This window comes from Porites lutea, chromosome 4, assembly GCF_958299795.1.
Source record: "Porites lutea chromosome 4, jaPorLute2.1, whole genome shotgun sequence".
Lineage (NCBI taxonomy): Eukaryota > Metazoa > Cnidaria > Anthozoa > Scleractinia > Poritidae > Porites > Porites lutea.
Genome location: NC_133204.1, coordinates 44,331,150 through 44,358,044, shown reverse-complemented (window position 1 = coordinate 44,358,044; position 26,895 = coordinate 44,331,150). Strand labels below are relative to the sequence as shown.

The 26,895-nt window shown below is 37.9% G+C and overlaps 2 protein-coding genes across 2 annotated transcripts; one reads left to right on the top strand and one right to left on the bottom strand.

Moving 5' to 3' along the window:
- Window positions 1-251: 251 nt before the first annotated feature.
- Window positions 252-12,600, top strand: LOC140933738 (RNA-binding region-containing protein 3-like). Its single transcript, XM_073383359.1, has 13 exons — window positions 252-402; window positions 1,540-1,587; window positions 2,029-2,129; window positions 3,175-3,300; window positions 4,138-4,249; window positions 5,004-5,072; window positions 6,124-6,236; window positions 6,855-7,108; window positions 7,490-7,660; window positions 8,815-8,909; window positions 10,402-10,460; window positions 10,921-11,053; window positions 11,980-12,600. The coding sequence occupies exons 1-13, from the start codon at window positions 271-273 to the stop codon at window positions 12,010-12,012; spliced, it is 1,446 nt and encodes a 481-aa protein (XP_073239460.1). The 5' UTR covers window positions 252-270; the 3' UTR covers window positions 12,013-12,600.
- Window position 12,601: 1 nt separating this feature from the next.
- LOC140933737 (transmembrane anterior posterior transformation protein 1 homolog) lies at window positions 12,602-26,827 on the bottom strand. The gene is made up of 14 exons (XM_073383358.1): window positions 26,215-26,827; window positions 25,250-25,380; window positions 24,850-24,968; window positions 24,344-24,387; window positions 24,058-24,173; window positions 23,177-23,312; window positions 22,695-22,792; window positions 22,247-22,316; window positions 22,078-22,158; window positions 20,499-20,608; window positions 19,464-19,523; window positions 18,817-18,885; window positions 18,396-18,472; window positions 12,602-13,193 (listed from the first exon to the last, which is right to left on the bottom strand). Exons 1-14 carry the CDS (start codon window positions 26,825-26,827, stop codon window positions 12,887-12,889), a joined length of 2,031 nt encoding a protein of 676 aa, XP_073239459.1. The 3' UTR covers window positions 12,602-12,886.
- Between the last annotated feature and the right edge of the window lie 68 nt (window positions 26,828-26,895).

Sequence of the window (26,895 nt, the reverse complement as noted above, 5' to 3'; positions counted from 1 at the left end):
GTAAGAAAAGGTAAGTCCTCAACCGGGGGGTACGGATATTAATGCCAGGAGCCCATATGGGCTACTTTTTCTATACGGCAAGTTCTGCAGTCTTAAGTCCTCCTCCTTCTTCAGACCTTACCCACTGGTTAGGGCCATGGAAACGACTGACAGTTCAGACTAAACCTCACCTTATTTTCCTCTGCCATGATTTTTATTCCTTCGCACAAGTTTGGCATCAGTAAATTTGAGCCTGTAGTACCGGTACAGCGGTTATTCCAATAATTCAATATGGCGGAAAGCGGGTGCACTAAGTTGTTAGTGAGACACTTGCCTTCTCAGCTGAATGTGAGCGACAAAACTGACTTACTGAAACATTTTGGAGCTAAGGAAGTAATATGTATGGAAAGAAGAGGGAAAATGGTGAGCATCTGGCTTTTAATCTGTCAAGGATCTGTCTCAGTGTCATTTCACGAATTTGCACTATTGTCACTATTAAGCTCATTAAACCTGCTGTGCAGTGTTTCCTGATATTTCTTAAAAAATGCAATGAATTGGCGTGATTCTGTTATGGTATATTTCACAAGATCTGCTTGTGAGTGGTTTAACTTAGTCAATAGAAACATTTTCATACTAAAAAGAGCAAGCGTCCTCAACGGATGGCCCTTGTGTTTAAGTTTCTAGTCAAGAACTCCAAAATTGTGTACACTAGCTGTTTTTTTTCTGAAGTGACAAAACATATTCTTTGGTTGAAATTAATTAATTCTTCTTCGTGGAGGTTTTATGTGATATTTGAATGAAAATATTGCTGGTTTTCACTTGACATCAAAATATTCAAACTACACAATAATATTGTCAGTTCTTCTGAGTTCTTACATTATTTTATAAGGTATTGTCTAGAGCATGTGCGGCTTAACACTTTTATTTTCCAGTTTTTGTCTTGAAAGGGTTTTTGTTCCATGACAAGCATATGCTTGCATTTCTAAGCTTTTGCATGACATGGCAGGAAGTATTACCTGGGGGGTCATTTTCATAATTTTCATGAAAGTAGGTCAAAGCTCTTACAAGCAGGAATCAAAATAGAGTGTAAAAGCCATGAATAGTTAACACCCATCTTAAAGACACAACTGTAGATAGAGTATGTGGTGAACTTCAGCGCAAAATTATTTGTAGCTAGAATATTCATAGATTCTGCTGCAATTGTGTGGGGGTCACATTCACAATATGTAAAATTTATGGGGGGTTATTTCTAAATAGCTAGGATGAATTAGGGAGTTGGTTAGAAAGTCTTCTTGGTGTCCCTCAGAAGGAATACTAACTTGGTGTCTCCATATAAAGTATAACTATAAATTTGTGTAGAACATTTCTCCAAGTATCTCCCATATGAAAATTCACAGAGACCTGAATCTTGGAGAGGTTGTTTTCATATTTATCTTTTTTCATTTCCAAGATTGTGGACTTAATTTATTAAACAATAATATATTATTGTTTAATAAATTATTCCTGTATAATGGAATTTTGTAATAACCATTAGTTAGTAAAACTTCACTTGATTTTCAGAGAGATGCTGCTTTTGCGGAATTTTCTACTCAAGCTGAAGCAGCTCGGGTAGGCTGTTGAACTGTATTTGTGCGTAAAATGTGTCTAATTCACATTGAATACTAATGTATACCTTTTATCTTATTCTGTAAGATTTCCAGTTATTTTTGCGTGATATTTCATCCTCTGTCAATTAAGATTTACCCTGCTAGCAGAGGTTCCTTTGTGGCATGGTTTTCAGCCTGTACCAAGTCATCAGTAGGTTGGCTTGTTTTAGTATTACTGACAGAAACTCAGGGATGTTAACAAGCCAGCCTACACAAATGTCAGCAATGTGAACAACTCCATACATGTTTGAATGCTGGAAAGAAACCTCTACTTAGCAGGGTACTTAGTTTATATTTGTTTTGTCAGTGGCCAGTTACAAGGAGCCTTTTAAACACTTCATGTACTGTATGGTGTATAATGTTTGGTTATGTGAATAATAATAATGCCTTACTTACTTCATAGGCTCTTTCTCAGTTACACCAGATAGAAATCCTTGGTAGTAGATTAACTGTTGAGTATGCAAAACCGTATCATGAACATCTTGCTGCTCGACAGTGCAGTAGGTAAGCAGCCAAAGTTGAACCTCCTGTAAGCAACCGCCCAATAATTAAATTTAAAGGTTTAATGGTCGCTTACAAGAATTAAAGAGGATCTTCTCAGTGTGGAAAGAAAAAAAAAAGGGAAAAGAATAACATTTATTGCATTCAATTTCCAAGTCACCATATGAGTAGTTCCTTTTTGTCACTAAAAAGTCTTTGTGTACTCTAGTATTGTAGCTTCACACATACAGTGAACCATATGTTGAGTGGTCATCTACAAGAGTTTAAAAACAATGGAAAATCATAAAAATGGTTGTCCCCACCCCCATCCTGAAAAAAAAAGAAAAAAATGATAGGTAGTCGTTATTAAGGGTTTCCAATCATAAGGATTTGACTAAGAAAGTTTGATGAAGAAATTAGTTATAGGAGGTCGTCACGTACAAGAGGTGGTCGCACATGGAATTCAGTCGTGTTAGTCTTGACTGCATTCAAAAGCACAGGCATCCCAAGCTCAAATTATGAGGGTCTAATGTGATTTACATTCTGTGATGCAAGTGCGTCAACTCTTTGGCTCTATTGCGTTACCCCTGTAACTCCGTTCATAACACAAAGTTAAGCTTTACTTCATCTTGTTTAGTTTATTGAACAAAAGGTAAAATATAATGATATTTGTTGTTCACAGACCTTAGTATTTTACTTCTCATACAATGTCTCAATGATCACCTGAAACACGATACCAACTCGCTCTCTTCCACCCTTTTAACATGAGCTTGGGATGCCTGTGCCAAAAGATACTCACTCATATGACATCATTTTTTCATAATCTTTTGCTTTTTATTATGAGTAGTTGGAGTTACCCCACTTGAGGTTTACTTGTTTGCTAGATGCAGTTTTCAATGGTCAGCAAAACACAACCCTTCAAAATTCCTTCATGATCATTGCCAAGAATTGAAATTTTGTTTATGGCTGACAAAATGTACCAGTATTCAAAAATTGCAACTGGATTTTGAACTAAGAATTTAGGATCAATAGTGAGTTGCATTATTAATGATGGGGTCTTTTTTGGTAGAGTCTCCCCTCAAACAGAACTTGCTGAAAATGGTAGGGATGAAAAAGAAACCAGAAAACAAGAATCAGAGCAAGGCACTAAAGAAAAAGCGAAATCTAACATGCAAGGAATGGCACCAGGCTTAGGGTAAGAGAAAAATAGAAGTGACATTTTGAAATATGATGTTTGAGAGTTATTTTGTATAAGGTGCTTATTTTTATTATGATTCTAAAACCAAGGTATATTAACCTTAGTGATAAAGAAAAAGAACAAAATTTTAGACTGAATTTTCCTTTGCCTCAAACCTTCCTGGAGTCATACTCAGTGGGAGGGGGAAGGCAAGGGAGGTTGGAGTTGAGTTATATTAATGTCACCGTCAATATCCCCTTCAAAAAAAAATAAAATAAAATTGACTATTAAAAAATTCCCAACATTTCCCTTACTACATGGAGAGCTATATGCATTGTATACCCAAAATTGTTTAGCTATATTACCCACTGGGAAGGAAGAAAAAAAATCTGTACATAGTATACCTTAAACCCTGGATGTCCTAGGCTCAATTACCAGCCACTGTTTGGGAAATGAACGCGCGCTTTTCTCCTCTCTTCTCGGGGAGGACCGAGAGAGTGGTGGAAATCAAGCCTATGGATGGCCCTGTTGATTATTTTCAGATTGTTCAGAGAATTTTCTTTTTTTATCTGGTTTTTGCTCCCTTTATGAGGAAAGATGATCTATCACTGAACACTGAAAGGCTTCGTCAATGCTAATTTATTGTTATTTAATATTGTGAGGTTTAGTGAGGCTTAGCGGGTGCTTGGTGCCACAAATGCTCTTCATTGCATTCTTTGTAAAAGTGAGATGATGTTTATTATTTTGTCTTTAAAACAATAGATCATTAACGGGCAGAGACAATGATTTCACAGCCAGCCCTTTCTCATGTTATAGATTTCAGTACAGTTAATTAAAGTTTTTAATAATTTGCAGAATAAATTATGCTTCGAATCCCAGCCTTCATTATGTCTACCCTCCTGTAAATGCCACAATTCTCACCAACATCGCTCACACTTTGGCTTGTGTACCAAGATTTTACATCCAGGTGAATAAGTGACAATATTTTTCACTTTTCTTGTGGTGAATACATGATCGATTCATCTAGATATGACATTTACTGTTGTACATGTACATGTACATGTGGAAGTAATGAAACGAGTATGAAAAGCACATTATTAGCATGCAGAAAATAATTATCCCCATAATTTGTTACAGAGAATGGAGGATATACTGAAAAATTAAACAGATTGAGAAGAACTTAGAAGCCATTCATTAGACTTCCAACTCAAGTGCTTTATCCACTGTGAAGCAACGTGGCTATGCATTATGTTTATGTTTTACACTTAATTAAGTGCTAAGTACTCTTCATTTATTAAACAGTACTCAACACTGTTACACTGCTGCTGATTTCTGCACAGTTTGTAGAAAGGCTGCAACTAAAGTTGGTCATTGGAGTTATAACTGACCATATCATTTGACAATGAATGTAATCTGCCATGAGCAGTTAAACAGATCATGACTTCCTTCCAATTTTACATACTTTTAACAATGTGAAATAAATTTTGCAGTCAGGTGCCAAAATGTCACTTATGGTACTTAACATACATTACTTGAAAAAATGCATTAAACTTTGCAAGTTTTATTTAATATTGAAGGGGCACCTAGAAGGCCCTAAGTGACTTCTGCTATGATTTCAAATTCTCCTTCACTTAGATAGATGACATTAAACAATTTTATTGAGAGGTAATAGTGATATTATGACAATAACAAATTAGCAATACTGTTCCACTTCTTGGTAGGTTTTGCATTTGATGAATAAAATGAATCTTCCAGCTCCATTTGGTCAAGTTACCCCTACCCCACCAGTGGTAAGTCAGCCTACGAAAAAGTCCATGAGGACAAGTGAGAGGTTAAAATTTACTTGCGTCGTGGAGGGGGACATTGGGGTAATGCTGTATTGAGCTTTTTTTCAAGTGGCATTTTGGTAATTTTAATTTTAATTTGCAGTATTGTAGTATCTTTTTGGCTGATGGTGTTTGGTAATAGAAGACCTATCATGGTACTGCGGTACTGTTCATTTGTGCTCTGATCTCCTGTCTAAATACAATATGCAACTCAAAACACAGTAATCTTTAAAGCTTTATAAAAAAAGACTGTTGTAATTGACATAATGGTAAATGCACAATTTCTAGTAGTTAATTTTCAATGAAATTGTCATGCATCCAATGACCAGGTTTTTCTATCATTTTTCTGTCGTTGGAGGTCTTGTCATGTTTCTTGCGATCGTTGAGCAGCTGGCTGAGGTTGATTCTAGTACATGTATGCCCACCTACCCCTCCCCTAAGCCAACATTAACATTTACTTCTCACTTAGGGCAAAATGTTGGCTTAGGGGTGGGGTAGGTGGGCGTACATGTACTAGAATCAACCTCAGCCAGCTGCTCAACAATCGCAAGAAAACGTGATAAGACCTCCAACGACAGAAAAATGATACCAATGTATTGTAAAAGGGGGTCAAAGAATGCCAATTTATTCAATAAATCTTGACCTTAAAAACTGTAATTTGTCCTTGAAAAGTCGTTCCATTTTGTTTCTCTGAAGTTATACGAACCATGTATGTCACTGTTTCAAGGCCATGTCACTTTTCAGAATTTTACCACAACATGGTCTTTTTCATGAGACTTCAGCAAGTGTACTCATAGCTCGATTTTCACTGGCTGTACAACTGTCTGATGGGACCTGTCTGATTACAAACTCCTACTAATCATACAGGTCCAATTGGATAGTTTTGGTATTACAGTAGCATAATTAAGCAATAAATATGGGCTGTCAGGAACCAGATCAATCCGTTAATCAGATTCAAGCTTTTTTTATAATGACACAATTAACTGATCTATTTAATCCTTCTCATATCTTCAAGTTGGGTGAGACAACGGAGGAAACACAGATGACAGCTCTATCTTCAGATGATGACAGGTTTATGTCAAGTGATGAGTCAGAAATTGAAAGCGATGAAGAGGAAAGAGAAAAGAGGTAAACAATGTTCCTTACACTACAAAACTCCTACCCTCCATTGGGAGTGGGGGTGCGGGGGGGCGGGGGCGGAGAAGTCCCATATGGAAGACAATACCCATGGAAATGTTCATTGAAACATTACAGTTAAACCCCTAAAATAGACCATTCTGGGTATGGCTCAAACTTTATTTGACCCCTTAAAGAGACTACTAAAACAGGCACTAAATTCTCAGTAACAATGTACTGTTTTAAATTGTGCAAATTAAAAGCTTTTGAAATTGAATGCTGTCACAGAATGTAAGTATTTGGTTTTCTTCATGTGCAGTGAAACCTCAATATATGAACCTCCAAATAACAAAGTCCTAAGTATGACAAACAATCTTTTTTACCCCAGTAATAGTAAAATATATGAGAAAGAACCCCAATATAATGAAACCTTGATTAGTGTACAGATTTCTTCAGTCCCTTGGTTCTTTGTTACATTGTGGCTCCACTGTACTTTATTTTTCTACACATTACCATAAACTATAACTCTTAGCATACAATGGACATCCTCCTCTCTTATGGTGGTTTCCCCAATCTCTGACTTTTATGGTCTTGTTTTTGAAAAAGTAAAAAACCTTGTAATTTTCTCAGAGCTAAGGAAAGAGCTGAGCATGCTCAGAGGATGGCTGTCGCGAAGCCCGTCACCAGCTCCAAAAAACGACACAAGGTGGCACTTCACCCATCCCAGCCACCAACCAAGAAAGGCCGATCAGTGCCTTCATCAAAACATGTTCCTGTAGAAAAAGCCTTTGAACAGCCTTCTGGCCAGCCAAAGAAGATAGAGTTCAAACTTACTGAGGCGATTTCAAGCATATTTGATGCTGGAACACCTAATGAAATGGAAGGTTAGAATCTCTTAAATGTTGGCACTTTTGGTTGGCATAAGTGGTATCTATCTACATAAGTGATTCTTGCAATCAATCAATCAATCAATCAATATTGATTCGTCATTAGAATTATATTACAAAAAAAGTGTCATTTGCATTACAAATTTAAGAAAAGATAACTGGGAAAATTAATTGATTAGATGGAGCTCAGAAGATACAACTGAGTTAGCCGCAAATATTCTTTTAAGTTCATTTGAATAATAATAATAATAATTATAATAATAATAATAATAATAATTATAATTATAATAATTATAATAATAATAATAATAATAATAATAATAATAATAATACAGATTTTAGTTTTTCTTGAGTATATTTTTTATTGAATCTCTTTAGCATCAGTTCCCAATCCTCCAGAGACGACCGAAGGGTTTGGGAGATTTGCGCCCGCAGTGGATGCTGATGACAACAAAGAGGATGAGGAGGAGGAAGAGGAACTAATCTCTGAGGAAAGCAATGAATTTATATCATCTTCCGAATTACGCAGGAACAGGATAAGCAGCAAAGGTTCATTTACTTTGAATTGTTATCGTATTTCCTCTAACAAGGGAAACTTCATCTCTCTTTGTTTACCCGCAACATTTTTGTGTAAGAACAATATTTTATTTCTGTTTCTTTATATCAAGTGCTATTTCTGTAGCTGAGATGTCATACCCAGTAATTTTGCAAAGTGTTGCTGCGGAAAGCGGTTGTATAAAATAATGTGATCAACGATGGTCGAAGAAGTAAAAATCGTAGATAACTCCATGACGTTTTTAGCCAATAGGGTTGGGGGTTAAAGAATGCCGATTTATTAAATAAATCTTAGTCCTTGAAGTAAGTAAGTAAGTAAAACTTTATTTACACAGGGTAGCCTATCATAAAAGGCTGGTCTCCATAGGGGCCCTGGGAACCGTAATTTGTCGTTGAAAAATGAAAAATCCTTGAAATATTTGTTTGCCTGAAGTTATACGAACCACGGTTTTATTTTGAACCTTTGATTTTCGTACCCCTAATCTCTTATTTTGGCCAAAATTTCTGACGCTTTGCTGAAATATACCTGAAGTAATTTAACGCCTACAAATCGTGAATTATGCTGAAGCAAAAGAATTGAAGATGATAGTTTTTCTGTACCTTCAGTGTTTTAGGGATAAACTGACGAGAAAATAACGCAAAATGCTATCAAGCTCATATTTTAAGTGTTGTCTCAACTAGAGTTGGGCTTTTAGCTCAAAGCTCACAGCACTGCAAATGGTCATGAACAGTATAACACCTGAGAAACGCCTTATCCGAATTCTACGAAGATATTTACAGTCGACTCCTGACAACTCGAACCTTCAAGGGAAATCGTAAGCTCGATTTCCGTAGCCTGCGTAGCATGGCGGTTTTGTCAAGCCGAGGGAAACCAAAAAAAAAGTTCGAGTTATTGGGAGTTCGAAGCTAATACTAGAAAAAAGGCAATGGGATGGAGAAGGGATGCAAATATCATGCACACTTCACTTCAAGGGCAGAAAGATATATATTGCTATTTTGAAAAAGGAATTGAACAACAAAGCTTGATTAATCAATGCAGAGCTAAACATTCAGTCACATTTTTTGTCCAGAAATAAGGCTTCATAGGAAAATCCTCCGAGAATGTCACGCAGTAATTCTTAACCATTTTCTCTTCTCTTTTTTAACAGAAATGGCCGATATATCTGCCTTTAAGAATTACAAACCTGGAGACCCTACGTGCAGACTGTACATCAAGAACGTAGCAAAACATGTCGAGGAAAAGGTACATGTTTTTTACACCAGCGTTGTTCTTGCTTAGGAAAACGTCTGTTATATTTTGATTCTTGGTGCGCGCGATTCGAAAACTAAAGATTTAGTAAAATCATTTCCTCAAAGTTTTGATAAGAATTATCTATATATGTTTTGCATGGAAAAGGCGCGTTATAAATTTTTAATTGTTAATTATTATTATTTTCTAGTTTAAGGTTTTAGAAAACAATTCAGTGAATTTTTGCCGAACTTGATATCATTGTCACTGGACTAAGCCAATGGTCACTAATTTTCGAAATTTTTACAAGCAAATGATCAATTGATAAGGGTTGTGGTTTTTTTCCTTTAATCCCTCGGGGAGTTAAATTTAAAAGAAGTGGCCCAAACTACTATGCACCATTTCTCCACGAAAAGACTGAAATGGCAGCGAAAAAAAGGGTGACGTAATTCTCTATGGCTTTGGCCTTCGGAAGTCCCCTAGCTTTTATGCTAATTGAGCTAAGTCTATTTACCATAGCAACCAAAGGAAATCTAAAGCATTTAAAAAGTAAAACCAAATTTTGATTCATGTAGGAAGACCTAGTATTTATTGAACACCGAAATTCTTATAATTTGCCTTGTTAGAACGTGAGATAACACGTCCTATTTCAGTCTTTGCTGATTGAAGAAATGTTTTAGCGTTCTGGAAATTTCTGTGTCTACTGTTGAGAACGAAACGTAATGAATAATCAATTTACTAATGAGCCTTTAACTTAAAAAGATCAATACCCAGTAAAGTTTACTTTCCTGCATCACGCAACAGCGTTTTAAAACAGCACCCCTCTATAGTTCAGTTCTGACCTAGACCAACACCCTTTTCTCTGCTAAAGATATCTTCGTGTTACTTTTGGCAAATTTTGCTAAATAAGAACCGTAAGGGAGTTACGAATTTCTCCTTTCATGACTTAGAGAATAAAATGACGTTCTTAAGTTGACGACATCTTGTTCCCATATTTGACGTTGGTTTTTTCTCCCTGAAAAATATTTACATGTTTTAAGAATAGTTATTTCTACTTTGCAACCATCAAACTTAGGAACCTTATGGTCTACCACGACTTTTTTGACTTAAGTCTTCCCTTTTAAGATCTCCACTAATTAAGAGTTTGAGTGTGACGGCCTCTTGGAGAAGAAAAGCTAAAAGTTTCTCCAATATCATTAAAGAAATGATATGTCGAGCTATTCCTCACAGAGAGACGCTTCATCCTCCAACGTCATCATCACCATTATCATCGTAATCACTACCAGCTTCAACACCATCATCATCATCATCATCATCGCCGCCGCCACCGCCACCGCCACCGCCACCGCCACCGCCACCACTATCTTTTATACCTTTCCCTTCAGATTGCAAGCTGTGTTGCTTCTATGATCTGTTTGGGCTGAAGCTCTTCTTTAACAGACTAAATTTTTCGTACGCTCTAATTCAGTTTGTATGGCTTTGTTACATGGCTATTTCTCTTATTTAGGACCTCAAGTACATATTTGGTCGGTATGTTAATCACAGTGTTGAGGAAGAGAGAGACAGGTTTGTCAGACTGGATTTATAACGGAATGACTGACGTGAACAATTTCAATTCACCTTTAATGTTCCAAAATGGCGGTAAAACTGCTTTCCTTTTTTATCTATGTAGCCCTCGTAGCCTCGATTGCTTCTGCCGATTTCAAAACAATTTTACCTTGTTACTATATAACTGATTAAAATGATACGACAAATAATGCCCATGTTATTCCTATTGATACGTCCATTCAAACGAATCCTCTTTCTCAGTTTTTTCAGGTTCTCAAAGGATAATAACTATTTTTCAAGTGTTGTACAATTTTAATGTAGAAGTTTGTGCAAACTTTAGAGTGAAAAGGATAAATAAAATCCTTTCTCAACATCCTGGCAGGACTTAAAATCTGACATCCCGTGAGCAGAGCTTTGAGGACATTTTGCTGGAATCCGATGTTGTTGTTTGACAAGTAGTTGTTCTTATCAATTTTAGATTTGACGTTCGTCTTATGAAGGAAGGTCGGATGAAGGGTCAAGCGTTCATAACGTTACCAAGTGAAGAAAAAGCTAAGAGAGCTCTGAGAGACGCACATGGCTACATTCTACATGGAAAACCTCTGGTTATCGTATCCTTGAATGTTGGATATTTGTAAATGATCTAAAGAATTTTCATAATTGCTTGCTCACAGTGCATTATAATGAGATTTGTAAAGCGAAAAAACAACTGACTGGGAACAAGTCAAACTCGGAGCAAACGCATCCAGTTGGCGCGAAACGCGGGAAAGTGTGTTTAGCAGCGGCACGTGCTTCTGCTTCTGATTGGTGAATGTTGCGGTATTTTTTAGCCAATCAAGGGGTGTAATAATTCAAAACTATTAGGTGTAATTCGCAATTTGCACATCTCCCATAATAGACTTTGTTTGCCCTCCCCCCTCCCCCCGAAAAAACAAATTCATAAACATTTTCTTCAATTTCCCCTGGGACGATGAACGACAAGGGCTAGTCTTCTACACAGCCGTTATGGGCGAAACATTTCGTGACGACACAAAGAACGGTTGTGTAGCAGACAAGCCGAGGACGGGAAACTTGTGGTAGCTAGCTACACAAGTCTGGTTTTGTTGTGACTTCCGATTGACAAATTTTGAGTGCCATGTCGCAAGGTTGGAATATGGAAAAAGATTATTCTCCAAGGGGATTCGAACCCCTGACCTCAGGGGTACCGGTCGGTTTCTCTAGCCACTGAAACGCGGAGATAATCATCGTCACCATTCGGGGACACCTCCCATACCAGACCTTTGCATTCTTCGAGATAGTTCCAAGCGCACCAATCACGATGGGTATTACTGTCACTCTCGTGTCTCTGTGGATTCTTTTAATTTCGAGAGCTATTGTAGGTCTTGATACCTTTCCACTTTTTCCTCCTCAGTAGTAAGGATATCACAGCAATGTGATAGTAAGGATATTTTGGGCCGCTGGCACAGCAATGTTGATTATTGTCAATTTATCGATTATTATTATTATTATTATTGCGTTCCTTAACTTTTATTCCCAGCAATTCGCACGATCAGCCAAGGCAAAAGATTAGACATTCACTGGCAGATAATAAGAATTCAGCTGAAGATCAAAGTCAAGCTGAGTTTAGCTGAACTCACTGCACAAGAGGCGTTTTTTCTTGTCAATGTACCTTGTGAATTATCCTACCCTGGTAAAGTAAACATTTCTTCGCGTAGGGATAAAATAAACGCTTGCGCCCAGAGGCTCCCTACGCCCCCGACGACGGACATAGAAGAAATTGCGGTTATCACAAAGTGGCTGTTTGATAAATATTGCTGTTCTTTTTAATATGTAGAAAATATCGAAACGTTTTCCATACAAGAGGAATTCATATGTTGCCCCCTCGGAAATTTTTGGGCAAGGGGAGGAAAACGTTTTACGCGAAACCTCGCACATCGCATTATTTCCATTGGTCTGGCTGGCACCAGTACTCGACAACACTGTAGAAACTGTTGGGAACTGTTTCCGAAGAAGCTTTTTTTCCATCGGAAAAATTCAGTTTCAAGAGACGATGATTTTGTAAGAGGCCGTTAAGATTTGTACCGGCTGGAAATAAGTGAGAAATCAGCGTCGTTTTCTACAAACGATCGACTTGGAAATTAAAAAACATTTTATGAAACTTTCCTTCGCGTAAATTATGTCCATTTTTACTTAACTCTTAAAACTGTATCTAACAAGTTAGTGCAAACTAGTTACAAGTTAACAGAAGTCTATTACCTATCTCATGGGTAAATTAAAATCACTCTATAAGGTCCTTGGAGATCCAGCGGCAGTTAGCTGGGTTTTTTAAACCCCTCCCGCTTCGTCTTACTGTCCCCTTTGCCTTAAATAAAGATTAACTTTTATTTTGAATTCAGGACTAAACTTTTTATTTCACAATCAAGTGAAGAACGTTACGTGAGCTGTTAAAACACCACGATTTCTTTATTGCAAAGCGTGTATCTATCTATCTCCGCAAGTGTTTTTTCGTGTGGTTTTGCCTTCTTGTTGTTCTCCGCAGTTTTTCCCGTTTTCCTCTTCTCGTCAACCAATGAAATACTCGAACACTGCGCAGAGTCCAACAAAGTCGCGGAGACCTGGGCCTCGAGAGTTCTCGAAGGGACTTGGCTACTCTGATGACCCTTGACAAATTCTTGATTCTTTTCTTCTTTGACGTATTGAGTAGCTTTCCCAAGAAATATGATGCTGTTTAACACTTTCACCGACGTAAGGCTTCAACAAGAGAAAAAACAATTTGGGTGAGTTAGTAAACACGTGGTGTGTTGGCACATCCGCTATTTGCACATCTTCTATAATTCACCTTCTTTACCCCCCAAATTTTTCATACGCAAACGAGAAGATTTAACTTTTGCAAAGAGTTGTGGGACTGTTACTGGGCCCAATAGCTGAGCGGCGCTTAGAGCGGCGCGTCCCCAGGAACGATCCGTGAGAAGTCGTTGTACGCATGCGCACCCAAAAGCTAACTCGACCCATTTTCCAGTCGCGAATTTGTCTTCAATAGGCCATTTCTGAGTCCTACCTGGCCTCTGCATCAAAAAGAGGTTAGGTGCTCAGCCTTTGATGTGGAAATAATTTTTCATTCTCATGCAAATAACATTCTACCCTGCCAGCAGAGTCTCCTTCGATCTTCCTAGATAAGTCGGGAAGATCGAAGGAGACTCTGCTCGCAGGGTAATAACATACATTTTCACAAGAAAGGTTGTTAGTCCGGCAGCATGGCTCGAAATTTCAGGTGAATTGTGCACTTTTAGATACAGGCATGGAATTTGGCATACTGATAGTAGTCACCAATACAAGCATTTTCAGACATAGTGCCAAGCCGAAATTACGTCGGTTTCCATAGAAACCACAATGAACTAAAATTCATGAAAATTCAATGAAATTCATTTGTCCTTGTTTATAAAAACATCGTATCATTTCAGTCAGTGATCCCGGCCCTGTTTACCATGTACGTCTTGTTTATCGCACGCCATTAAACCTTAAACTACAACGACTGTATAAAACTGATGTGCTTCAATGATTACGTTCAGTTTGTTTTGGTGCCGCGCGTAATCTGCAACAATTGCTCGAGCGAGCAAAAAAGCGAAACGATTGACTTTGGTCAGGAAAATCGTCATATTTCACACTGTCTTTTTCGTTTTAAATTAACATTTCGGTCAAGATTGGTGTTGGCTGTACCCAGTCGCATGCACATTTAGAATGAGACAGCGCAAGCTTTCACCATCCGAACCAAGAGAAAAAAGAGAAAAAGCGTGTGCAGATAAATTCAAAATTACGAGTTGCATATATGTTGTTGTGAAGTATTTTGAAAGTTATTTTAAGATCTGTCTCATCTTTTAAGTTTCGTTTTTATTTCATTAGGTGGGTCAAGGTTAGCCTTGATTTATCCACAAGAGTGTTTCCTGTTTTGATCTTTTCGCTAGTTTACTTAATGCTATTTCAGGAATATTCTTCGCTTGGCATTATCAGATGTTAGTTTTTCTTAGGCGGTCGCGTTGGTGATGTTAGAGCTGACCTTGGTTCATTAGTCTCGTTGAAGTTCCTGTTTGGGTTTGTTAACAAGCGTCTTAGTTTTTCATTGGTTTGTAGCTTCTTGCCGATCGCAACCATGTAGGTTCAGAAGTACCAAAACATCACCCACACCGAGTTCACCTTGATTTTATTCCCACAGTCAGCTAACCCAAACATGTCAAGCTTTGGCTATAAAAACCGCTACTATACTTGAACTAGTTAGTTAGAAGTAAGTAAAGATTGAGTAGAGCAGAAAGTAACAAGATTACGATTAAAATTGTTAGCAGAAGTCAAAGAAGAATAAAGATCAAGATGTAAATTAGATTCCTGGAACCTCATCGAGTGTAGCGAGCGTGTAACCCCACATATTTTGGTGGAAAATCCTCTTATTTTGGTGAATACACAGAAGAAAAATGCCAGCTTTAAGTGGACGATTCTTTGCAAGCTCTTCCTCGTGCGTCTGGTATGACCATTGCAAGCCTAAATTTTAGTTACATAATATTTTACATTGATTTCGTTCTTTTTGGTTTTTGATCGTCAGAGTCATTTGGGCTCAATTTAAAATTATTTTAGCTTGTTGGTTTTAGTCCAAGTCCCAAAATTGTACGGTTGTGGTAGAGGAACTTTCGGAATGTTAATGCCTGAGACAAATTACATAACGACAACCTCGCACTAATTTCTCCGTTTTGTAAAAATGTGTTTTGAAGAAAATACTATTTAAAGCCCACCAAAGAAAATCTTTAAAAGTTATTTTCATTTGACTGCTTCATTATAGAAATTCTTCTACTTTATGTGAAGGATGTATCCAGCATTTATAAAGTTTATGAAAGACTTGTGCCAAATGTGTTTTGAAGAGTAATTGGCAGCCGGAGCGTTGAATCGAGTTTTAAATGTGCATGGTCAGTTTGCAATGTTGAAAAAACGTGAACAAAGGAGTTTTGTAAAACGAGGTGCCTGGAACGAGTTAGGCGGAAGAACACCCCTATCTATTGGAAATGCTAGTGGCTGACCATCAATAGAGGGGCGAAATTGCTTTCTACAAGTAATCAACATGGTTTCTCGGACTGATAAAATGCTTTCAGCAGAGCTGACGTTCTGACTGTGTTGATGAAAAGAAGGATATGAAGTTGAATTCTTTCTTTTTTGGTGTTCCTATTCCCCGTCACTTAAGGTAGTTAACCCGTGATTAATGGGGCATGACACGCGAAAATTGGAAAGCCAGAAACTAGTCTAACCGGGTCGCGTGAAGATTCCAAAAAATTTATCCCCGAATCTAGTACTGATAAATTTACCTTTAGTAACTCATTCGTCGCTCTTTCTCGTTGCAATCTATTGATTTGTTTCTAGGGTTATTTTCTGGTTTTGGTCGGTCTCTGATTTGGGTAGTGGACAATGTTGTCGAGTTTGTTCGTCTTTGTACTTATTTCATGGTAAACGAGCGCTTTATCAGCGACATATTTCGTGCAACCTTTCCGCACAATTTTTGTCGTTCGTTTGCAGAAATCAATTCTGTGAAGTGTTTTTTTGCTTTGAAAACATCCGGTTACCTTTTTTTTTTGGCTCGGCACCTTATATCTTTCGCGTCACACGAGTATGAAGATATCTTTATTTTGGGGGACCTAAGCGCAGTCAATTTTCAGCAGTTAGTCAATAATCGTTTGAACGAGTTTCAACCAAATTGACCTATATCCTGTACCATTATAGTTTTGGTTATTGTTGTGATTCTTTTCTGTTTTTGCTTGTAGGAAATATGGATCCTGAACGCCAAATTCAATTTATAGCAAAGTGGATTTGTATTTTCTGTTTTAAAATGAAAAGTGCAGCAGTGTTTGACTGGACTGTTTTGCGCTGTGATCACCTTGTCTGCATTGATTGTTTCAAGAAAAACAAGGACTTTCTCAAAACCATGAGAAGCTGTCACTGCGGACCACGTTTTCTAGAAAGTGCATACGACTACGTTGTAACGCATACTCACACCAGTAAAATGGCAGTAGAGGAGATGCCATGAACTCTGTATGTTTCGCTGCGTAGTTTTTTTTAACATTGTTTAGTTTCACTATACTTATTAATTAAAATAAGTTCGTAAAGGTGATGTATTAATTCTTCCTACCGTCCACATGGAGGACAATGTTCATGCAATTTAAGCGGGGAGGAATGTTATGAAGTAGTTGCTGTTAGTTTTGTTTTGGAGTTTTGGTATTTTTAAGGTTCTTCTTATGTTTAGAGTATCCGAATGGTTAGTAGTACGTGCTAGTTTCTTAATAAACCGTTCATAGTCCAAGGAAATTCAATGTATAGCCCACACGGTTAGTTCCTGAGTTTTGAAAAGTATCGTCTAATACTCTATCAAAAGGATTTGTTAAACTTACTGAAGTTCTTTGAGTAAGCATGTTCGGGGATTATAGCTGACCTTGAGTTTTACCTCCACTGAAGTTCCTGTTTTGTATGCTTGGTCGTACCGAGAAGTTCTACCGCTAGCATTCAATTGGTTCTTTGGTACTTGTTAATTGCGACAGTGTAGACTATTCTGTTGTTTAAAAGTTAAGCGACAGGATATGCAATGGAACAGTCTCATATGGTCAGCTAACCCAAACACGTCTACATGCAATTTGGTTATTTAATTCGCTGGTGATGGGCTTGCTAGTAGTAGAAGAAGAGTTGTAGCTGTTAAACGCCGAGAAGAATAAAAGTCACAAGCAGAAGAACAGAGTCTCGGTCCGTTCGTTAACTAGCCAAGCGAGAACCTTACAGTACCCAACAATAATCACGAAGGGAAGAAAATAACAATTCGAATCCATGTTTAAAACAGTTGTTGTACCTGTATTTTGAAATGTAAAGTGCATTCGATCTAAAAAAAAAAAAAAGGGCAAAAAGAAGTACTTCGCTGGGGGTCTCGGGTCTGAAAATTTCACTTGCTGTTAACAAGGTGGAATTAGAAACTTTAACTTGGCACTATATTAGGAAATGACCTGCCTGGGAATGTAACTATTCGTACAAGGTTTGGTGCTTGTATCAAAAATCGCATAATTCTCTAGCAAAGCTGCCGGACTATGTGTACGGACTATGTGTGAAAGTGAGGGTATTTAGAACTCGGAAGTGGCCTACTGGATCCTCTTTTTCTTTGTTACGACTGTAATACCTAGGAAACGCAGAAGACTGAGTAGCAGGCGCTAGGAAATAAATGGGCGCAAGAAAAAACGGGCGCGAGAAGGAGACACGCCTCGCGTGTCTCCCTCGCGCGCGCCCGTTCTTTCTTGCTCTCATTTACTTCCTAGCGCCTGCTACGCAGGCTAGAAACGCAGCAGCAAGATTTGCTCAGTTGGTAGATGCGGGAGGTTCCGCGTTCGATCCCCGGACCCCGACCAATACGTGAATTATCTCCCAAACCGATTGCTTGCCAGCTACCTGACATCATAGGGCGCAGAGAGATTGCGATTGACCTGAACAGGCCTTTTCCAATAGTTGATCACGTGATCAACTTTCTGTAAACACGAAAACAGTTCGCTTTTACAAAATTTTATCAGGAAAAAAAAGCATATTAAAATTAAGCAGCCTGTAAATTTTCAGCCGTATATATCAAAAGTAGCGATTGCGACGGTCGCCGAAAATTAGAAGGATTTGTATGAGAAAAACAACTCTTGCCACCCAGTCACGCTTGAGTGGATTTGCACACAAATCCTTGTAAATTTTTAAATTTACAGGTTACCTAATTTTCATATGCTCTTTCAGTTCGTGCTAACAAAATTTTTCAAAAGCGAATTGTTTTTGTGTTTACAAAAAGTTGATCACGTGATCAACTAATGCAAAAGGCTTATTCTAGGAAAACTTTACAACGCGAATTGCATGATGTCTTGAACAGGCGAGAAAAATAGTCTTAAAAAATGTTAAAAATGTGATACTCACAAAACAAAAGTGCTGAGAAAGAGACAAACTCCAGCTACTCCATGAAGCTTAACGGACTGCGCGATTACTTTTATCACCTGAAAATATCACCATGCAGCAGTTAAGTGGACGTTGAAAATGTCCAGAACAAGAACGCAATGTGATTCCCGCACAGTTTTTTCTGTAACTTTGAACATATAAGCCTCTAGCTTTAGCATCCATCGAGCAAGTTTTTTTTTCATTAATTTTGTGCCTACTTTTCGAAAAAAAAAAAAACGGTTGATAAAGTTAAGTTAAGTTAAGGCGGAGGCTGAGAAACGAGAGAGAACGAAGCCAGTAGTGTTTTGCGTGAGCAGTCGTTAACTCATTGCGTGAAAGCCAGCGGGAAACCCAACAGGAAGAGCGCTGTTTTTATATATAATGCAAATCATGACTAACTCACCAGGGATCCCAAAGGAAGAGGAATAAAGCCCATCCGACGAGAAACAAGATCAAAATGGTCAACATGTGCCTGTGAGACAAAACAACTGCTGTGAATATAACATCGGCTTAACCACCCCATCTTATCACAATCAGGTACAGAATCATGAAAAGAACGCGACATGTGTGTTATAAAGATGATTACCGTTTTTTTTACTTCGCATCAACATAGCCTCCCACCCAGATGTTCTTTTGGCTCGTCACGCAATCCTCACCTCCATCAGACAATCCTCCTCTCTTCTTCGTGGGGAAGAAACGCGTGACGAAGCTCAAAGAACGTCTGCGTGGGAGGCTAGCATCAATATAATCGGGAAACCAAAAGGTAATTTGAGAAGTTTTTTATCGCTTCTAACGCCGGTAGCGATTGTCCAGCAAAAAACCAAGGAAACAAAAGAGATCGCGAAAACGAGGAGTATGGCTGACGCGGGACAGCAGGTTTTTGTGTAAGCTTAAGAGTAACTCGTAGAAACTCGAGAAGCGCTTTCACACTAACTCTTCCAATAGCTCTTCACGCATCCTCACGAGGTAGCTGCACGTACAAATAAATCACTGATTTTTATGTGTATTCTTCCTGACTTGTTTTTGTTCAAGACTGACACATTTACTCACGTTCTTTTGTCGACTTGAAGTAGCATCTTCAGCCAGAAGGGTCCTGTATTCACAATAAACCTAGAGACGAATGAACATATCAAGTGCTGTTTACAATTAATCGATCATTAACAACAGAAATTTGATTACAGCACCTGAGGCGCCTGAAAAGCGACAACATTGGCCTAAGAAAACAGCAGACATTTTGCGATGCCACCACTGGTTTGCTGGGAAATGACGTCTGAGAAATTCCATACTAATGACGCATGGGTAGAGCTTCTGATTGCGGCACGACCAAACAGAAGCAATAGTCAGATATGGGTAGTGACGCGTCATCAGACGTCACTTCGCGGGGAGACAGTGATGGCGTCCCGGAATGTCGGCTGTTTTCTGAGGCCACAACAAAATGCAACTACGTGGTAAAATTCGTGAATTTTTTAAGGGTCCTGCCTCAACTAAAAAAAAAACCAGACATTACGAACGCAAATGTCCCCTAATTACATCGCGCGAGAAAAATATGTTTTAGGCGTAGATAATCTATAATGGAAAGAAATGTTGTTCAGACAATAAGGTTTAAATAAACTCAGCTTCAAGAACGAATATTTGGCCTCAGAATCAAATGTTTTAGCCAAATAAAAAACAATGTTTTGGAAACACTCGCCTACTCTGTGCAAAATACCGTCGGTGGTGAGTAATAAACATCAGGGTCTGGAACGTCATTCCCGGAATCCGAAATCTGAGCACAATACATTGCGGGATTCGGCAAAACGCAAACGGAATACAAGATTTGACTGCTACCCGGGAAGTGGAATTCGCCAAAGGTTCGACACGGATGCGGGGTTGGGAAAGAAAACCGACGGTATTCAGGATAGCGACGAGAGAATTTCGGGGGCCGGGATTCTCGTGAACAAAGGAGCGGGAATATGGGATCAGGGTCCTTCTTTCCAAACCCTAAAACATGAACAAGAAACATAAACTCCCCCACGCAGGACAGAAGCTACTACTGTTTTGAATTCTTTCATTTTGGTGATAAAATGAATGTATATATATACTTACCTCAACAGGAATGTTATTGAATTTAGTGATAAAAGCATGTTTGATCCAATCAACAAAATATTCAGACGATACAACGGCAACCAGATAAGGGCAGATCACATAAAGATGCTCTGTAAGGACAAAAATGTGATCAATGTCAAGAGAGAGTACCAAGGATTCTCGTTTTGGCAAATGGCAAAGAAAGCACTTTATTTGAGTGTCAATATATTTACCATGAAAGTACTAATTAAGGACCTATTTTTGCGTCTCCAACTGGAGACGGGACCGCCATTTTCCGTGGTCATCCGAGTCACGTGAAAGTCTAGCCGTTTGCACTGCAAAGGGAGTACCTTCATTTCTCAGTTATTTTAAGACTCTGAGTATTGGTCCGGTCCCGGGAATCGTACCCGCGACCTCCCGTTCTGCAGCCAAGGGCTCTATCGACTCCTGCCCATTCTACGAGTTCGGTTCCTCGATTCTTGCGTCCTAGCAGAAATCGGTTATAAAATTTCACTTTGTGGACGTGTAGGGTTTTTGGGTTTTCATATTTGACTCTGAGTACAGTTTTGCTGTGTTGGTCCTTTCGTAAAAAATACACTTCCTGAAAATTTTGAGTCAGTCTACAACAATATCCATAAGTTCTTTTGAAAACCAGAGTAGAGTTGGCGATTCACCATTTAGATCATTAAATGAATCTTCTGGTTTTTAGGATTACAACACTGAATTTTTATCCAAGTTTAGCGGTTATCGTCATTTTTTGGCAACTTTGCAATTTTTAGCCCTTTTAACCCTTTAAGTCCCAAAATCCGCATACAAATTCTCCAGACTGATCTCCATACATTTCTTTTAAGAATAGTTGGGAGAATTTGGTTTAAGATCAACGCATTCTGCATTTGGTAATCAATTAAGTAATTCTCATAACCTTTACTCTTGATGATCTGCTGATTTTGTAAAGAAAAAATTGATGTTGGTCATCAATTTTGTCATCACAATATCAAAAGATAAGCAAAAAAAGGTTCTGGGGAAATTCTTTGATTTTTAAACAAGCTATCTCCTCTAATTCTTCAAGGAAATGTATGGAGATCAGTGTGGAGAATTTGTAAGTAGATTCTGGGCTTGTAAAGGGTTAGAGCGATTTTCATATGTCCTTGAAATGAAAACGCGCGAACAAAACAGAAAAAACAAACGAACGGAAATAGAGCGATTTGATTGGTTTATCGAACGGATACAAACCCAGGTGGCTTTTGGTTAGTTAATCAAACACTCCGGTAAAAAAAACTTCATGCCCGAGAACTTTCTAGAAATCAATCAATACTTCGCTTTGACGTCATACTGCAACCAACTGCAACATGATTGGCCAATCGACCAATGCCTTCTCCATATTAGGTTTTTTTTTGGCGGGAAAACGAAAAGGCCATGTTCTGATCTTTTCATCCATTGGCTGATAAAAGAAATAACGAACAATTACTGGTCATGCGAAAATCGCTCTGATAGTCCCCGAAGAACTGTCCACCTTACGCAAGTAAAGATTTTTTCCGTTTTTCCTTTTACAGTATTCTTTTTCATTTCACTTAGAAAAAGGTCTATTCTTTTCACTTACCAAGGTTCCAATTAAATTCTGTCAAGTTCCGAAGCGTTACAATTGTTACTAAAATCAAATAGTGAAATCGTTCTCTTATATCTGCAAAAAGAAAACGAAAACTTAACCAGAGTTCTCTCTACAAGTAAACTATAAATTCTTTAAAAATAACGACCGTATTTCAACATACCACTGCATGCCATTTGGAATAAGTTGTTCTTTTCAAATTTCTTGAAAACACTTCCTTTTAGTTCCACAAACTAGTGAAGACAAAAATATACAATCAGCTTTCTCTCTCTCTCTCTCTCTCTCTCTCTCTCTTGAAGCAGCCACTTCCTTGTTAGCCTCCCACGCAGAAGTTCTCAGGGGTGAGTGTTGCATTCCTGCCCCGTTAACAGGGCAGGAACGTGTGACAAACCCCTAAGAACATCTTCGTCATGTTACCGTTTCTGATGAAATAAGTTAAATTTGCACTGCACCATACACTGTTCAAGTGCTGAAAATCAGTAACTGCCCATTTTAACCACCGCGGCAAATGGAATTTTGCAATCGACCCTGATAACTCAAACCCTCTCTAACTTTTACATTTCCCTTCACAGTTACTGGAGTTCCACTGTATTACTAACAAGTGCACCTACCTGGTTTGACACCATGATGACTAACAAAGCTTTGTTGTGTGAATTAACAGCAACATTGAGACAGATGGATTGAAACAACACTAAAACAGCATGAAAAACTTCTCATGTTAAGGCTAAACAACTATACCAAAATATACGTCCTTTCTGGTGAAGATCGTACTATTCGGCTTTTCGGCTACACATTTGATGGATTTCACTTTATGCAGAACCAAATAAAACCCAAGATACTTTCCCCTGTGAGGTTATGCATTTTAATAATCATTTCTATTTTAGGCCACCCGGCTTTGAAACAGCACAATTCTGTGTCCAAAACAAGGATGCCATCAGTTACCAAACATTTACAGGAAATGCATTAACATTGTCAAAATACAATCAATCAGCAATGAAAAAGAAATTGAAACTGTAATATGCCAAGCAGATTTAATGATTTTGTCTACGACTTTTAAAAACATCATAAGTTTCACTACGCATCTGAAGGATACACACATAAACGACCGCCATAACAAAATGTGGAATAATTCCGATATGTTCACGTCTTCTATCTTTTGGTTCAGTTGCTGTCCAAAATAGTGCGTCCAAGATGTCTTGTCCAAATGATGAAAACAGTCTGTCTGCTATCTACAAGACAGTAAAAGTTTAGTTGTAAAATATCAAATAATTATTAACGTTAAAACAGAGAAAAAAGACCAAGAAGAAAGGAGAAAGAGTTTTGGGGGGAGGAGGGAGTGGGGATACAAGGATACAGTGGAACCCCGTTAATGCAACCTCTATTGGCCATAAAATCCTGGTCGTAATAACGAGGTGGTCTCATTAATGGGGTCTTCAAAAATAATAAAATAAGTCTGTGATTTTTAAGTTTGGGTTGAAAGAATATGGTTGTAATAAAGAGGTGGTCACATAAACAGGGTGGTTGTAAGGCGGAATTCCACTGTACTCACTGTAGTGGCCTTTGAGGGATATCCCACCTGATAGGGCTTTATTTTTCAGGCTCAGTTGAAGTATATAGAAGGGTAGAGACTTCATAGGCTGAGGAATAGAATAGGGTAAGGAGACTACCACATACACTGTAGCTATATAAAGGTGTTTAAGGGTACAAGAATAAATTATAATCAGCAAATATTAATCTGTATCTCTGGCTTTAAGTCTTGCCATTGCAATGTTTCCTCTCACAATAATTAATTATTTTTCTTGTGTGAGGTGGTCACATATTATGGCTAAAGCTACCGCTGGTCCTCACAGGCTGTTTAGTCTAGAAAGGATTTAGTGTTTGTTATTTCAAAGAAATGAGATTCAAATGGGGTCATTTAAAAACCCTCGGAGGGCAATTGCACAAGATTTTGTAACTTCAATACAAACACTGTACCTCTAGCATGTTGTAAATGACATAGAGTTTAATGACTGATTGTCCTCTCACAGTGTGGTAAAGAACAGAAACATCCACATAAGTTAGAAGTACCCAGCAGATCACAACAATTGATCCTGAAAGAAAACTATCATTATTTTGGACACAGTTGAATGACGTTTGCAAAGAAGAATATACACTGTATGTCTTGATGTGAAATTTCTTGGATATACATTTTGAATAAATATCATTTATAAAATGAAGGCAAGGTCAACAACACTTTAAAAACTAAACATGAGAACCATACCTTTGAGTAAGTCACATATCTGTGCAGGTTGCAACATTCGTGACCTGTATAACAAAGTTAAGACAAAGCGTAACTGAGAAAAGTGCAGGCCACTAGATTTTGATAATTTAAAATTTAATTAATTCAACAAGAAACGAAGGTAAATATATGAGAAAGAAACATTATAAGAGCATTCTAAACACCTTAAGTTTAATCGAGGCATGTTGACATGAGATCGAAAATTCTTGACAATTATTGCTGTGAACAGTTCCTGTTACAAGTATTGGAGCAAGTGTCATTCAGTTCTTAATAAATAATTAATATTACAGTCAAACCCCATTACTACGAACATTGAGGGGGGCCATAGGAAGTGTCCACTTTAACGGGGTGTCCATATTAAGTGGGTTGAATTTAGAAAAGTGGAAGGGCTTTCTTTCCCCAGGGACAAAGCAAACTGTCCATAATAATGAGGTGTCGGTAAAGGGGGGTTTGACTGTAATAAAACTTTGTATCACTTTGTAACTCACGTTCTGCAAAACAGCAGTCCAGTTAAAATCTTGTAACATGCAACAATCAAACGCAATGGAAGGAACGTAAATATGAACAAAAAACAGTCAAGGCACAACATGAAACCAAAAACCATCAACTGAAAGAAAACAGAAAGCCCAAAACAATCCTTTGAGTGCAAACTGTTTTAAAAAGCAAAACTTAGGTTTCAATAATGCTGTAATTGTAATGAGTATAATTATAAGATGAAAATATAACAATTATTTTAAGAATAATTTAATCACAACCTTTCACCTCAAAAAAGGCTTTTAATTTTGTACCCATATGATGATAAAAAAACCAAGAAAATTGAGAATAGTGCTTCAAGTTCTACAAACAAAAACAAGCAAAAAACAACCAAACAAAAGAAAGAATATTAACCTTTTCAAACTCTCTTGGAATTTTCATGAATGTGTACACCTTCTCACGCTTTTCTGTATACTTGTCTTCTTCAAGTTCCATATACTTTCCCCGGGAGATTTCTGCCATAATGTACTTCATGAATGACAGCTCTAAAGTGAAATCATGAGTCATAAATTCAAGCAAGACTGCACTGACATGAGAAATTTGACAATATTTTCACTTCTTAAGTCATTATACATTATAGAGGGCCCGCCTGCATTTTGCCGACTTCAAAAGGGAAAGGAGCAGCTTTTCCAACACTATCCCCTCCAAGCAATATTGTGCCACTGTATGAGCTACCTGTAACAAATAACAAACACCCCAAATTTGAATGGAGGGCAAAGGGGAGGGGTGCAGATTGTTTTGCCCTTCGAAGTACCCCGGCCAATTAAGCACAGTGTCTCAACAATTTTGTTACTAACTGTAGCTAGTAGTATTCTCTCTTTGTTGTACTAACAAAGAATAAATTAGAACCTAGCATTTCATGAAAACTTAATTTTTTTTCTTTCATGACACCCTTTTAATTTTGCCTGAAGAAAATAAAATGTCTTTTATTGTTGTAACTCGTCATTGTTTCTATATACACTCATCTTAATGTGCCCAGATTGACATAAGGAGGGCCAACCTACATTCCTGTCATAATATTGTTGAAATGCTTGCAAATTCAATGTTGATCTCGAAAATGTTTGTGCCAAAGCAAACATGTGAAACCAGTATTGCCGAAAGGGTAGGGAAGCAATATATGTATTCATGAAATGAGTATCTTGAGTTTTCCGGAAGTGTTTCAACAAATTATGACAAATTATACAGGTATTTCTTGGTGTTGTGGAAATTATTGTTGTTTTTTAACTGTGCCATGGTGTGGATATAATTCCGTGTCTTCTAAAATTGATATCAAAATATGTGGGTATCACAGCATCGACACCAACAAACCACCTACTTACTTCTTACACCATCATGAAGGTCCTGTTCAGAAGCTTCCTCCTTTATCACTGGACTTTCTTCAACTTTACTGTGAGACTTTCTACTTGGTTCCACAACCTCCACTGCTTCAGAGGAATTGTCATTACTTTGCCGCACCCTAGTTTCTTCGTCTCGTACACTCAGTCTCTCATTAGTCGAGTATCTATGTCTAAATTCCATATCTGGCGATCTCTCTGTAACTTGTGATTCCAATAATTTTGTAACTGTCTCAGTCTGAATTAATCCCTTAGAATTGAACATGGTTGAACTCGTTCTCTCTAATCCCTCATTTTTAATACATTTTTCACTGTCACTATAAAAAGTAGATCTGTCCACAACAGACTCAATATGACTGTCTTTATCCAGATCATCCGAGTTATTTACAAAACTCGTTGGTGTCCATCTCCAACTCTCGCTCTCCAAATCGGGATTGATTTTTGCTGTAGATTTCTCATTTTTTTCATCATCCAGATTGGAACATGAATCAAAGACCTCTCTACGAATGACTACTTCCGTGACTGAACCATGCAAATTCAGCGTAGCAGACGAAAAATCACAACTTTCCTGTTTTTCTTTTTCCACATCATCCGCCATGTTCTCATCCTTTGTAGCAACTTTCGACGGAGAGGACATTGGGAACAAATCAGTAAAAGTAGTTCCCA